The 12,930-nt window shown below is 46.6% G+C and overlaps 2 protein-coding genes across 11 annotated transcripts in view; one reads left to right on the forward strand and one right to left on the reverse strand.

Annotated features, from left to right (window-relative positions):
• SEMA6B (semaphorin 6B) overlaps positions 1–12,930 on the reverse strand; it is a 1,482,347-nt gene that overhangs the window by 45,758 nt on the left and 1,423,659 nt on the right. The window lies entirely within an intron of this gene.
• Positions 7,603–12,212, forward strand: LOC143974412 (endogenous retrovirus group 3 member 1 Env polyprotein-like). The gene is made up of 2 exons (XM_077475766.1): positions 7,603–7,779; positions 10,708–12,212. Exon 2 carries the CDS (start codon positions 10,723–10,725, stop codon positions 12,082–12,084), a length of 1,362 nt encoding a protein of 453 aa, XP_077331892.1. The 5' UTR covers positions 7,603–7,779; positions 10,708–10,722; the 3' UTR covers positions 12,085–12,212.

Here is a 12,930-nt window from a genome sequence, read left to right on the forward strand (position 1 = left end):
TTGTGTGCCTCTAGCACAATATACACTACCCAACTGCTTTTTTACCCAACTCCCTTCAGGCCATTACCATGTCTGGAAGGCCAGCAAGGAGAGGCAGACAGGCGCGAGCCAATAAAAGAGGGAAAGCAGGCTCTGTGTCTAGAGACAACAGTGCTGGTCGTGGACGCGGTGCATTGTCATCAGCACGTGGCCATGGGACACGCTTGTCCTTCTTTTCGGCAGCTGGACATGTTGAACCGCAACATGCCAACGACTTGGTAGAGTGGATGACCAAGCCCTCTTCATCCTCTCTCACCCAGTCTCAGGGTACTAGCAAAGCAGCTGCCAACGCATCGTCTTCCCTCCTCTCAATGTCATCATCAGTGACTCCTTCCCTAGACCCACCACGTCCTCCTGAGGAGTCTCCTGAACTCTTTGAGCTCAGTGTTGGGTACATGCTCCAGGAGGATGCCCAGTGTTTTGTGGGCTCTGATGATGACACTCAGCTAGAGGAAGGCAGTAGCGTGAGCGCAGAGAGAGGGGATGCTCAAGAAGGACAGCAATCTGGCAGTCATGTTCCACAAGCTGCAGCATACTGCCAGGTTTGCTACAGCGATGAAGAGGGAGGGGATGATGAGGGCACTGACTCCACGTGGGTGCCTGGAAGGAGGGAGGAGGAGGAGGAGGAGGAGGAGGCACATGTCCAACGAGGCAGGATGCCCTCCGGGGGCCAGCTTAGGGGCAGCACACCGACTGAATCACACCGCAGAGCTCCGCCTGCGCAGAGCGCTTCCTCTGCGCAGAGCGCTTCCTCTGCGCGTTATTCTAAAAGTTCTTTGGTGTGGGCCTTTTTTGAGACGAGTGCATCAGATCGCACCGCTGCTATTTGCAACATATGTCTCAAGCGTATCTCACGTGGCCAAAACATCAGCCGCTTGGGCACCACATGCTTGACCAGACATATGTTGACCTCCCATGCAGCTCGTTGGCAAGCGTACCTCAAAGACCCACACCAAAGAACAAAGCGGACCTCTCCTTGCTCCTCATCAGCTGGCATCTCCAACCCCACTAGACCTTCAGTCCTCTCTGAAACCTGCTCTGAGAGGAATGAAGGTGTAGAATTAGGTGTGTCACAGCCAAGTGCTTCCGGGAACTCTGCTAGCAGTACACCCACGTCCGATTATAGCAGGCAAATGTCCCTGCCGCAGCTGCTGGACCGGCGGAAGAAGTTCAATCCAAGCCATCCACATGCCCAGCGGTTGAATGCTAGCTTGGCTAAATTGCTAGCACTTCAACTGCTGCCTTTTCAGTTGGTAGACTCGGCCCCCTTCCGTGAGTTTGTACAATGTGCGGTTCCTCAGTGGCAGGTCCCCAAACGCCACTTTTTCTCACGGAAGGCGATTCCGGCTCTCTGCCGGCATGTGGAAGGCAATGTCCTTGCCTCGCTGGACAGGGCGGTCAGTGGTAAGGTGCATATTACCGCTGACTCATGGTCCAGCAGGCATGGACAGGGACGTTGCCTGTGTTTCACGGCCCATTGGGTCACTCTTCTGGCAGCTGGGAAGGATGCAGGGCAAGGTGCAGTAGTGTTGGAGGTTGTTCCGCCACCACGCCTCCAAAATGCTACTATTGGTTGTGACACACCTCTCTCCTCCACGGCCTCTTCCAGTGCTCTGTCCTCAGAACCAGCGGTGCTTCGTAGGCGCTCCAGGGGCTACGCAAGTACGCAGGCAAAACGATGCCATGCCGTGCTTGCGCTGGTTTGTTTGGGGGACAGGAGCCACACTGGGGCGGATGTTTTGTCAGCTCTGAAGGGGCAGGCCGAGAGGTGGTTGACGCCACGCCAGCTTAAGCCAGGAATGGTGGTTTGTGACAATGGCACCAACCTCCTCTCCGCCCTCCGACAGGGACAACTGACCCATGTGCCCTGTGTAGCTCACGTCCTTAATCTGGTGGTGCAGCGGTTCTTGGGCAGGTACCCCGGCTTACAGGATGTCCTGAAGCAGGCCAGGAAAGTCTGTGTGCATTTCCGCCGATCATTTAATGCCTGTGCTCGGCTGGCTGAGCTCCAAAACGAGTTGAACCTGCCCAAGAACCGCCTTATATGTGACATGCCCACCAGATGGAACTCAACATTGGCCATGCTGCAGCGGCTGCACACGCAGCAGAGGGCCATCAATGAGTACCTGTGCGACTACGGCACCAGGACAGGGTCAGGGGAGCTTGGTTTTTTCTCACCACGCCAGTGGGGCATGATCAGGGATGCATGCACTGTCCTGTCACCGTTTGAGGAGGCCACAAGGATGGTGAGCAGTGACAGTGCATGCATCAGTGACACTGTACCTCTTGTCCACCTCTTGGAGCATACGCTGCATGGAATAATGGACAGGGCACTTGAGGCAGAACAAAGGCAGGAAGAGGAGGACTTCCTTGCCTCTCAAGGCCCCCTTTATCCAGACAGTGTTCCTGCTGTGCCACCCATCACACAGGAAGAGGATGAGGAGGAGGAAGAGGAGGAGGAGGATGATTGTGTCAGCATGGAGGTGGAGGCTGGTACTCAGCATCAGCAGCAGCAGCAGCAGCAGCAGTCTTGTAGGGATGATTTACAGTCCCAAGAAACACGTGGACTTGTACGTGGCTGGGAGGAGGTAGCTGCGGATCATGTTGTCCTTAGTGACCCAGAGGACTCCAGACCGAATGCCTCAGCTAACCTACGCTGCATGGCCTTCCTGATCCTGCAAAGCCTGCGGAAGGATCCTCGTATTCTTCGGATCAAGGAGAGGGACCATTACTGGCTGGCCACTCTCCTTGATCCACGGTACAAGGGTAAGGTTGCCGACCTTATCTTGCCATCGCAGAGGGAGCAGAGGATGAGACATCTCCGGGAGGCCTTGCAGAAAGGTCTGTGCAACGGGTTCCCAGAGACTGGGAGGTTACAAACTCCTGGTCCTGGACAACGTGTTGCTGAGGCATCGGTCAGAAGGAGCGGTGGAGAAGGTGGCCGTCTGATGCTTTCAGACAATTTTTTAGTCCGCAGCCCCAAGGTATGATCGGTTCCAGCACCCATCGCCAGCGTCTGATTACATGGTGCAGGAATACCTAGGGGCAAGGTCAGACTTGGACACCTTTCCCACCGAAAATCCTCTGGCTTACTGGGTCTTGAGGATGGATCACTGGCCAGAGCTTGCACAGTATGCAATTGAGCTACTGGCCTGTCCTGCATCCAGCGTTCTTTCGGAACACACCTTCAGAGCTGCTGGTGGCTTTGTTACCGATCACAGGGTGCGCCTGTCCACCGAATCAGTTGATCGACTGACTTTCATCAAGATGAATCAGTCTTGGATTACCCACAGCTACCAAGCACCTGAAGCTGATGTAACAGAATATTTTTTTTTTAAATATCACATCCCTTCAAGACTGCCTATGCTGATGCTGAGTGACTGTCCTGTTATGTTGATTGTCTATCCTCTTCCTCCTCTGCTGATATGTTGGAAGAACATTTCTGGTTCTGGTTGATGCCATCAGCCCAATTTTTCTGCCCCTGTTTAACAGGGGCGTTTAAGTACAATTTTTGATGCAATGCTTTGCAGCAGGGCTAATTCCTGCAATCAAACAAGAGTATATGGGAGAGGTTGCAGTGTGGTGGCACCAGCACCAGTGCCTAAGGCCCAATTTTTCTGCCCCTGTTTAACAGGGGCGTTTAATTACAATTTTTGATGCAATGCTTTGCAGCAGGGCTAATTCCTGCATTAAAACTAGAGTATATGACAGAGGTTGCAGTGTGGTGGCACCAGCACCAGTGCCTAAGGCCCAATTTTTCTGCCCCTGTTTAACAGGGGCGTTTAAGTACAATTTTTGATGCAATGCTTTGCAGCAGGGCTAATTCCTGCAATAAAACTAGAGTATATGGAAGAGGTTGCAGTGTGGTGGCACCAGCAGCAGTGCCTAAGGCCAAATTTTTCTGCCCCTGTTTAACAGGGGCGTTTAAGTACAATTTTTGATGCAATGCTTTGCAGCAGGGCTAATTCCTGCAATAAAACTAGAGTATATGGCAGATGTTGCAGTGTGGTGGCACCAGCAGCAGTGCCTAAGGCCAAATTTTTCTGCCCCTGTTTAACAGGGACATGTAATTACAATTCTTGATATAATATTTCACAGGAGGGCCCCTTCCTGTGCCCACCCAGAGTAACGGTGAGGACTTATAGTGTTGTGGCACCAGCACCACAACCACCAAAGGTCAATTTTTCTACCACTGTTCAACAATGGCATGTAATTACAATTCTTGATATAATCGTTCACAGCAGGGCGCTCCAGCGCCCACCAAGAGTCACTTTGAGGGTTTACAATGTTGTGGCAAAACCAACACCTTGTTCCGCCATTTCTGCAGAGCATATAGGGCAGGCCCCTACTTTCAAACATCCAATTTACAAACATCTCCTACTTGAAAACGGAAGGAGACAACAGCAAGTGAGATGAAAAAAGATGGACGACAAAACAAATTATACAGGGGTGATAACCCTTCCCTATGTTTTCCAAAAAGCTTAAAAATATTTTTTTTGACTGGAGCTACACTTTAAAAATGTACCAGTTGAAAATTACAAACAGATTCAACTTAACACAACAAACCTACACAGTCCCTGTCTTGTTTGCACCGCCTGTATACTGCTGTTCTGAGTATATAGGGCCTTGTAGTACGGGTCTATATTTATCATTGATTTACAAAGAACTTGGGATAATGAGTTATTAAATATGATATTTTTAAGGCAATTGCTTATATATATGTATGTGTATGTATATATATATATATATATATATATATATATATATATATATATATATATATGTGTGTATGTATTTCTACATACATTGATTTCACTGAGCTCACAGATAGTCAGTCACTCACAGATGGCCACATTGTCTTATGGGTGCCAGATAAAACCAGCTTTTTCGCGCTTCTTTCAAGCCTATAAATTGCCAGACAATACAGAAGGCCATTGAACTTCATCTAGGGCTGCAAGTGCCTAGGACAGTGATGGCGAACCTTGGCCCCCCAGATGTTTTGGAACTACATTTCCCATGATGCTCATGCACTCTCCAGTGAAGTTGAGCATCATGGGAAATGTAGTTCCAAAACATCTGGGGTGCCAAGGTTCGCCATCACTGGCCTAGGACTTTGAAAGACTGTCGTCTCCAGAAGCTGAAGAAGCTACAGGGGTTTCCTGGATTGAAAGCTGAATGAATTTTTTATCCTTGTATTGTATCATCTGTAACACATCTGTAACCGAAGCTAAGTAAATCTACTTTTTATTACATTCTATGTGTGTGTTTTAATCCTTGCATTTACTGACCACATATCTGAAAAGGTAAATATCTAAATAAACCTATGGTTAAATATAACACACAATTTAACCCCTTAATACATAATGGCGCTGTGAGCAGGATATTTAACCCTTTCAGTGCTGGTTTGAAGTGCAGTGATTGAGCTTAGTAATACTGTTATGAATTGTAATGTTTTTTGACAATTGGGAAACTGTATTATTAGTGTGCACTGTGATAGCAGGTTTGTTGTTAGCTTTGCTTTGGTGGCATTATAGTGGTTTAGCACGTAGTGTACACGTAGTGAAGAGGGAGGATGTTTAACTGGATAAAAAGAGCGAAGGGGGGACACAGTCGAAAGAGCCCCATCCCAGAGTGGGCAGATTCTAGACGCTGGTCTACTTTGGCTCGTGAATTGATCAAGTATCAGGATGCATTTAAAGTGGAAGACCCCCACCATTGTCTCCTGAACCTTGATTTGTCTCGATATTCAAAATCAGACCAGAAAGCTGCATCTTTATTAGGATGGATATTTTTGCAAGCGCTCATAGATGAGACAAAAAGGAGAGAAGCTGTTGATGTGGAGCTGCAGGCAGTAACAGATCAACTTCAAATCCTAAAGGAATGTTTTAGATCTTCTGAAAAACACAAGGAAGAAATGGAAACACAGTTTTCAGAGTATGTAGTGAGGACTGTAAATAAGCAGCGTAAAAAGAACGGTAGGAGGAGATTACCAGGAAACAATGCTGCAGTGAAAGTACGTACCCTGGTTACCAGGGGAGATTGGGAGGAATTAACATATTGGTCAGGTTCAGACACAGATGAAGAGATAGAAATTGGTCAGTTAGAAGCAGGCAAGGCTCGTCCTATTGTTATGACGAGACAAAGGAGAGAAGTGACTGAACGAGCCAGTTCAAGCTGTAGTAATGTTCTTTCATCTGAAGATACATCCCGCCCAGCACAGGCAGCTGAACAGCAATATACAGAAGAGACGAGGTCTTACACAGCAGGGGAGCTTACGGAGCTAGGACAGAAATTTGCCCAGAGACCCAATGAATGCTTATTGTCATGGGTTTTGCGTGTGTGGGACCTGGGAGGAGATGGAATACTTTTGTCTAATAGAGAGGCAGTGGGGTTAGGCAGCATGGCCAAAGACCCCAGGGTAAGACTTTACCTGAGGAGAGCGAGGGACACGATGGTCGTTTTCTCCCTTTTGCATCTGATAAGAGATTCTATAGTCCAAGTTCATGACACTCCTACAGAACTTATGGATTTAACTCCTTGGCGTACAATAGGGGAAGGAATTCACAGGCTGCGAGAATATGGGTGTGTAAGTGGATTGATTGCAGACCCTCTAATAGAAACTCCTACTGTGCATGATAATTGGACAGGACCTGATATGGCTTTGTTCACGGCACACATGAGAAATAAATTGCTTGCTAACGCCCCGTCCCATTTAAAGGCTCTATTGTTTACAATGTTGAGTGCTATTGATGCAAAGAAAGAAAAAGTTCACGAGGCAGCGGCTTTACTGGGACAATTAGGAGAATTGGAGAGAGTTGGAGACAGGGTTAAACAAAGGAGTGTGGAAGAGAAAGATCCTGTAGAGAGGTTGAAGATTACACGAAGAGAATTATTTTTAGATCTTTTGCAGAGCGGTGTACCAATATCAGAGATTGATGGCATACAAACAGGTTCTCTTTTAAAACGATGGAAAGAATTAAAATCAAAAGGGAAATTAAAATCTAGCTTGCCTAAGAAGGTGGCAACCAGTGATGTAGAGGATTTGCCTGTGTTTCCTTCTGCCCCTCCTGTGGAGAGAAAGTCAAACCCTTATGGGGCGGCAGCAGAAGAATTAATGAAACACAAAAAGAAATTTGGGAGCAGAGGATGGGAAGTGCCCACTCCTCTGGAATGACAGGAGGGCGGATCCTCTGTGCCACTGGTTCAAGTTAACATGCTGAAATCAGGGGATCACCGCCCATATGTATCAGTGGCAATATATTGGCAAGGACAACATAGACCACAAAGGGTTACTGCATTGTTAGACACAGGAGCTGAAGTGACTTTGTTTCACAGCATCAAAAGTCAAAAACATCAGACCACAGGGGTAGTGGCAGTTGAAGGGCTGGGAGGACAACACACATGGGCGCACAAGGTATACTGCAGATTGCAAATTGGAAAAGGCCCCATATTTAAGGCACAAGTTTTAATATCTGAGCTACCTGATAACATACTGGGGATGGATATCTTGAGGGGTCAGACAATCCAAACTGATGCAGGTGTGTTTTCATTTGGTAACTGCGTTCTTTCTTTGTGTCTGCAGTAAAACCTATCATCAGGGGACATGCAAAGTGGACGCCAGTGTACATCCCTCCGCCCAAAGACCCTGTTAATCTCAAGCAGTACCGCATACCTGGAGGACACCAAGAAGTGACTGACACAATAAAGGCCTTGCTGGATGTAGGAGTATTCAGGCCTGCGGTGAGCCCCTTTAACTCGCCTATTTTTCCTGTAAGGAAACCAGATGGAACTTATAGGATGACAATAGACTATCGAGCGTTAAACAAAGTGGCTCCACCCCTTGCAGCAGCTGTCCCAGATATGGTGTCACTTGTAGAGACTATTTCTCAAACTGCTGGAGAATGGCATGCTGTATACTGGATTTAGCAAATGCATTTTTCTCCATTTCTATTGATGAGGAATCACAAGATCAATTTGCTTTTTCTTGGGATGGAAAACAGTATACAGCCAATGTTGTCCCTCAGGGCTATTTGCATAGTCCAACAATTTGCCATGGTATGGTAGCCAGAGATCTGGATATGTTACCAAAACTGGACTGTAACTGGACTGTAACCTGTATCATTACATTGATGATATCATGCTCTCTGGTAGTACAGAAGAACAAGTAAGACAAGACTTGACTACAGTGCAGGCCCATATACAGAAAAGAGGATGGGCTATTAACCCTACAAAGATCCAAGGACCAGCTACAAGTGTCAAATTTTTAGGAATGATTTGGTCTGGGCCCATCAAGACTATTCCACAACCTGTATTAGACTCTATTGCAGCATTGAAGCCTCCCAAAAATGTGAAAGAGGCTCAAAGTTTACTCGGTTTACTGGGTTTTTGGAGACCTTTCATTCCTCACTTGGGTCTGATTCTCAGGCCAATTTATAATGTTACCCGGAAAAAGACTGTATTTTTATGGGGACCAGATCAGCAGTTGGCACTAGACACTGCTAAAGAGACTGTAAGGACACAGCACTCTTTAGGCCCCTTGAAACCAGATCAGCCTTTCATTTTAGATGTGACTGCAACTGAACATGGGATGTCGTGGGGTCTGTGGCAGAAAGGCCAAAATCCAAGGGATCGGAAGATACCATTGGGATTCTGGTCCAAACAGTTCACCGCTGCACAGAGAAAGTACAGTCCCTTGGAGAAGCAGTTGCTGGCTGCCTACACTGCATTACAACAGGTGGAAGTAACAACAAAGCAGCAGTTTGTGACAGTGAGGACTGACTTACCCATTTCTGGGTGGGTGAGACGAGAAGGTTTCCAGGCTCATACAAGTGTGGCACAAAAGCAGACGCTACAGAAATGGAAATGGTACTTAAGTGAAAGGGCTAACATTTCATCTCAGGATCCCAGTCAGATATCACAACAACTGGCTGGACATGTGGACTTTGAATCAAAAGTTCCTGAGTTGCCTCCAATGCAAGTGGGAGAATCGCTTTTCAAGGAAGCACCTCTTTTTATTGAGCTGTCAGATGAAGACAAACAAAATGCTTGGTTTACAGATGGATCGGCCAAAATCACCCCTCAGGGTAGAGTATGGACTGCAGCAGCTTTCCAGCCAGGTACTGAAACAGTGATTCACCAAAGTGGTCAGGGTGGATCGAGTCAATATGCTGAGCTCCAAGCTGTGTATATGGTGGTGCAAGATATACCAGGGAATTTGATCATCTATACAGATAGTTGGGCAGTATTTAAAGGACTAACTACTTGGCTAAGAGCATGGAAACAAGAAAACTGGCAAGTAAATGGAAAAGAACTGTGGGGTGGGCCTCAAATCTGGGAATTTTTGTGGCAAGAAGGTCACAATCGAATTATTCAAATCGGACATGTCCACACCCATAGTGGAGATCTTAACAATGATACGGTTGATGGACTTGCACAAGTGTCTGTTGCTAACCAAGAGAATGACACCATTTTGGAAATCTTAGGAAAATGGGCACACAGTCAATCCGGACACAGAGGTGCACAAAGCACGTGGCAATGGGCGCAACACAAAGGCATACCATTAACACAGACTCAGGCAAAAGACATTGTAGCCCAGTGCCCCCTCTGCCAAGAAGCAAAGAAGTGGCCGCGAATGACACCCATGCCAGGAAACATTTACAGAGGTCAGCAACCAGGACAAGTCTGGCAAGTAGACTTCATAGGCCCCTTGCCAGGAGGAAGAGGTGGATTGAAATATGGTGCCACAGCTGTGGACACATATAGTGGACTTTTGCAAGTTTCAGCTACTAAGCATGCGGATCAGAAGACAACCTTGAAACTTATGCAATTGCTGACACAGCATTATGGAGTGCCTCAAGAAATCCAATCAGACAATGGCACACATTTTACAGGACAAGCCGTTAAACAATGGGCGGAGGAACATGGTGTACACTGGGTGTTTCACATTCCCTATCATCCACAAGCAGCAGGTTTAATTGAGAGAATGAATGGTTTGCTTAAAGAGCAAATACGGAAATTAACACCTACACGCACACTCAGGGGGTGGGATAAGGTGATACAAGAAGCAGTGTACATTCTGAACAATAGATTAGTAGGACAGAACACTCCTATGCAGCGAATGTTGGGAAGTGGTGTTGAAAGTGCAGGAGAATGGGTTGTCACTCTAACTACTACTAAAGGTCCAACAATTCCTGTAACTCAACCCATACCAGTTACAATGCTCCAAGATGTGGAAGTAAGCGGGGGTGAGGGGGAAGTGAATCCTAGCCCTGACTCCCATATATCAGTACCTACTGGCATTTTACAGTTAGATCCCACATGTGATTTGCAGTTCATTCCAGACTCTAAGTTGACTGAGTGGTGTGAGTGGGATACAGAAGTGAAAAAAGATGCACTGGGAGAATATTGTGTTACCCTAGTACCTTTAGAAATGGGATGTCTGAAAAAAGGACAACAAATAGGACAGATAATAATTATACCTAAACGTCTACGGGTACATGGGAAAATGTAGTCTGCCCAATTAGGTACCAAGGTGTGGGTAGCCCCCAGTGTAGCTGAGAGGGGAAGAGCTAAAGGAAGGAAGGGAGAAATTGTGGCCTGGGGACCCGGGTCCACAGCTTTAGTTTTAATTGAACAGGAAGACCAACCTATTTATGTTCCTATCCACAGATTGTTGCCGTTGCCATGAGGACACTACTATGGCTTCAGATGATGACCAGCCTCGTTTTTGGTGGAACAGCACAGAAGAACTTCTTCCATGAGACTCTGAAAGCAACAGCTCATGTTTTTAACGTTACAAACTGTTGGGTGTGTGGACAAACACCCCGCGCTGCACCTGAAGGCATACCATTATATGGACTACCAGTTAACATTAGCTGGTTGCCTTTGGATGATCCTTGGAGAATAGCAATAATGAATAGAGCTATGGACAGTTTGACTAATCCATCATGTAAAAACATACCAACTAATTTTGGCCCAGAGGAATATTCTATAAAGTTATCCCGTAAAGCCACTGGTGTATTGTGTGTACAAAGACCTAGTACCAATGACTCATATTCCATAGAACTGGGAAATAGTAATTGTGATTATGTAGTAACAGATCATTGGAATAATATCGCTATGGTGCAGGTGGTGGGGAGAGGAGAAGTATTTAATTTTGAAGTAGATGGGTACCGCATAGGAGGATCTGCATTTAAAAATGATACACATGTGTGTTTGGCCAAAGATAGTGCCCTTATTAGCTGTGTAAATCTGTCTAAAAATCAAACACGAGCAGATATGTTTTGGCAGTACTGGATTCACCAAACTACTTGTACTCCATTGCCTTATCAATTCTATTTTATATGTGGTTTGAACGCTTATAAATGGCTACCACCAAATTGGTCAGGGAGCTGCTATATTGGACATGTAGTACCAAAAGTCCGTATAGTTTTTAATAATCCACCTGGGAGGGTAAGGAATTGGAAAAGGAGCATAGGTTCCTCAGAAATACAAGATATACCCGAGGGGCGGGATGTCACTGAAGGAGATAGATTGGCTATGATTATTCTTCCTCAGTATGGAGTGGCTCGGACAGTACAAATGCTGAGGAGAATGTCTAAAATCATAGAATATGCGTTCAACAAAACATTTGATAGTATTGATGCTCTTACAGAAGAGGTTAGGCAAATGAGATTGGTGGTACTACAAAACAGAGCTGCTTTAGATTTTATTCTTGCTGCCAAGGGAGGGGTATGTGGTCTAATTGGGGATGAATGTTGCTCCTATATTACAGATAGTAGTGAAAACATTGAGTCAGAATTAACAGAGGCCCGAAAAGCTGTTGGTAAACTTCATTCTATCTCTAATGATGGGATATTTGCGTGGCTTGGTCAACTGGGGAAACAAGTGGTTATGTATATTGCATGGTTTATTTTATTAGCATTAGGAATTTTTATTATAGTGAAGATTATTTTTGTCTGTATTAGTAAATGTACGACATCTACTATTGAGGCTTTACCTATACGTAAGTCTGTAGATTATGTCTATGACTTGAGTTCATTGTGAATCAAGGGGTTGAATGTAGTACGGGTCTATATTTATCATTGATTTACAAAGAACTTGGGATAATGAGTTATTAAATATGATATTTTTAAGGCAATTGCTTATATATATGTACCGTATATACTCGAGTATAAGCCGAGATTTTCAGCCTCTTTTTTGAGGCTGAAAGTGCCCCCCTCGGCTTATACTCGAGTCATCGCCGTCTGACTGCTCGATCAGCGTATCGAGCAGACAGACGGCGGACATACTACAATTTGAAAGCCGCGCCTCCTTCTCCGCCTCCGCCTGTGATAGGCGGAACACTGAATTTCCCAGCAGCCTGTGTTCCGCCTATCACGGACATCGTCTCATCCTCGTCCGTAGTACGAGGATGAGACGATATCGGTGATAGGCGGAACACAGGCTGCTGGGAAATTCAGTGTTCCGCCTATCACAGGCGGAGGCGGAGGCGGGGCTTTTGAATTTTAGAATGGCCGCCGAGGCGATCCTGGCAAGGCACGGGACGGAGGCAAGGCAAGGCACGGCACGGGACGGGACGGAGGCAAGGCACGACACGACACGGGACGGAGGCAAGGAGGCAAGGCACGGCACGGGACGGAGGCAAGGAGGCAAGGCACGGCACGGGACGGAGGCAAGGAGGCAAGGCACGGGACGGAGGCTCGGGACACAGGTAGGCTGGACACACACGCACACACACACACACACACACACACGGACACACACACATGGACACACACACACAGGGATGGATGGATGGAGACACACACACACAGGGATGGATGGATGGATGGAGACACACACACACAGGGATGGATGGATGGATGGAGACACACACACACAGGGATGGAT

This window comes from Lithobates pipiens, unplaced genomic scaffold (assembly GCF_037356315.1).
Source record: "Lithobates pipiens isolate NorthernLeopardFrog02 unplaced genomic scaffold, aLitPip1_a1.2 Scaffold_13, whole genome shotgun sequence".
Lineage (NCBI taxonomy): Eukaryota > Metazoa > Chordata > Amphibia > Anura > Ranidae > Lithobates > Lithobates pipiens.